This window comes from Physeter macrocephalus, unplaced genomic scaffold, assembly GCF_002837175.3.
Source record: "Physeter macrocephalus isolate SW-GA unplaced genomic scaffold, ASM283717v5 random_6509, whole genome shotgun sequence".
Classification (NCBI taxonomy): Eukaryota; Metazoa; Chordata; class Mammalia; order Artiodactyla; family Physeteridae; genus Physeter; species Physeter macrocephalus.
Window position 1 is genome coordinate 1 of NW_021151793.1, and position 2,236 is coordinate 2,236.

General features: G+C 33.9%; 1 protein-coding gene across 1 annotated transcript; it reads right to left on the reverse strand.

The window, feature by feature from the left end:
* Positions 1-40: 40 nt before the first annotated feature.
* On the reverse strand, positions 41-1,019 carry LOC102989260 (zinc finger protein 665-like; the record flags this gene model as incomplete). Its single annotated transcript, XM_028487662.2, has 1 exon — positions 41-1,019. A coding segment is annotated over exon 1 (860 nt), but the record flags the coding sequence as incomplete, so codon positions are not given.
* Positions 1,020-2,236: the final 1,217 nt, after the last annotated feature.

Below are 2,236 nucleotides of genomic sequence, written 5' to 3' on the forward strand. Positions count from 1 at the left end.
ACATTTGTAAGGTTTCTCTCCAGTATGAATTCGTTGATGCCTTCTAAGGGTTTGCTTCTCACGAAAGAACTTGCCACACTCATTACATTTGTGAGGTTTCTCTCCAGTATGAATTCTCTGATGATTCACAAGGACTGATTTTTGATTAAAGACTTTGCCACATACATCACATTTATATGGTTTTGCTCCTGTATGGATTATCTCATGTTTCCTGAGGCCTGTTTTTAAAAAAAAGGTTTTCCCACACAAATTACATTTGTAAGGTTTCTCTCCAGTATGAATTCTCTGGTGACATTTAAGGTATGAATTTTGACCATAGACTTCATCGCATACATCACATTTATATGCTTTTGCTCCTGGATGGATTATCCCATGTTTCCTGAGGTCTGTGCCACAAAGAAAGGTTTTCCCACAAAAACTACATTTGTAAGTTTTCTCTCCAGTATGAATTCCCTGATGACGTTGAAGGGATAGATTCTGACGACAGACTTTGCCACATATATCACACTTATATAATTTCTCTTGAATGTGTGTTATCTGATGTCTTTTGAGATATGAGCCGATAGAAAAGGTTCTGCCACACTCATTGCATTTGTAAGGCTTCTCTCCAGTATGAATTCTCTGGTGAACTGCAAGACTTCCTTTCTTATCAAAGACCTTTCCACACTCATTACACTTGTAAGGTTTCTCTCCAGTATGAACTCTTTGATGAATTACAAGGTATGAATTTCGGCAAAAGACCTTGTCACATACATCACATTTATGCAATTTCTTTCCTATATGGATTCTCTGATGACTCCTGAGATTTGAGACCTGATGAAAGGTTGTGCCACACTTATTACACTTGTAAGGTACTTCCGTGTGTGGGCTCTGGTCTTGTGTCAGTATGGAAGGATGCATAAAATCACTCCCATATCTATTAGAAATGTTGTTTTGGACAGGAGGAGAAATTCCTTGAAGTGGGGAAAATGAGGAACTACTGCTGATACTCTTAACAGCTTTATTAAATTCATCAATTTTCCGTTTACTTTTAAACATATATAGTTCATCCTGAAGACTTAACAGAAGTCTATTTCCAATAGGCTTGTTTGTTGCATCCCTTCCGCCATGTGGACTTCTATCAGTGACATCTTGGTGACAGAATATAGGGATATTTTTGTAACTTCTTCCATCATCTCTCCACTGAAAACCATGGTCATAAATATTTTCCTGAATTTCCAGGAGGTAAAAATGTTTGATTCCCTGGCTTTCATGACTTCCCAACATCAATGTTTGGAATACTCCACCTCTATCGGTGTTTGACTTTAGTTGTAATTTCTTGATCACATGTATCTGAGAGATATCTACAAGACATAAAGAAACATACATGACCTACTCATTACAATGCATGAGTAAATGTTTCATGTTAAATACATGATATTATACCAAAAGTAATACTTATAAACAATCAGTTATGAAACTGTGCAACCATGATGTTCAAATTTTTAGAAACACTGAATAGGATTACTTACTAAAGAAAGTGATAACACATAATTCAAATTAAGTTTAGGGTAGCCTGGGGATTAGGAATGACATATATATACTAATACGTATAAAATATATAAGTAATAATAACCTGCTGTATAGAGAAAAACAAGTTTAGGGTAGCCTAATTTGAAACACACTATGAAAAAACATTCAAATTGGAAAAACTTATATGAGCTCTCAAAAAAAGTGTTTTTCCACCATGACCACAAAGAACACAGCAATTAACATTAAACACACAAATACCAGGAGTTTAGAGAAAATACTTCCGGGGAGATGCAAGAAGTGACCCATGGAACTAAAAACATTATTCACTCATCCCTACTTGAAATGGTTTCTGAGTCATCGTAACTGCACATAGGTAATTATTTTGCAATATAACTGGATCAAATCATTACCCTGTATATCTTAAACTGATAAAATGATATATATTAATTAAATTTCAATAAATCGGGAAAGAGAAAATACAAATAAGTAGACAAAAAAGGTTGTGGTTTACCAAGTAAATAAATTTCAAGAAACTTAAAAAATAAATGATTTAGAAGTAGAAAATATGCCAAAACTAGCAGATGTAAAAAGCATTAGATTACAAATCAATGAAATAGAGAATAAAAACTACATAAAATCACAAGCTCACAAGTTGGTTCTTACCTACATCTAGAATAACTACCAAAAAGAGTAAAGACTCAAATTACTGAAATCAGAAATGAAA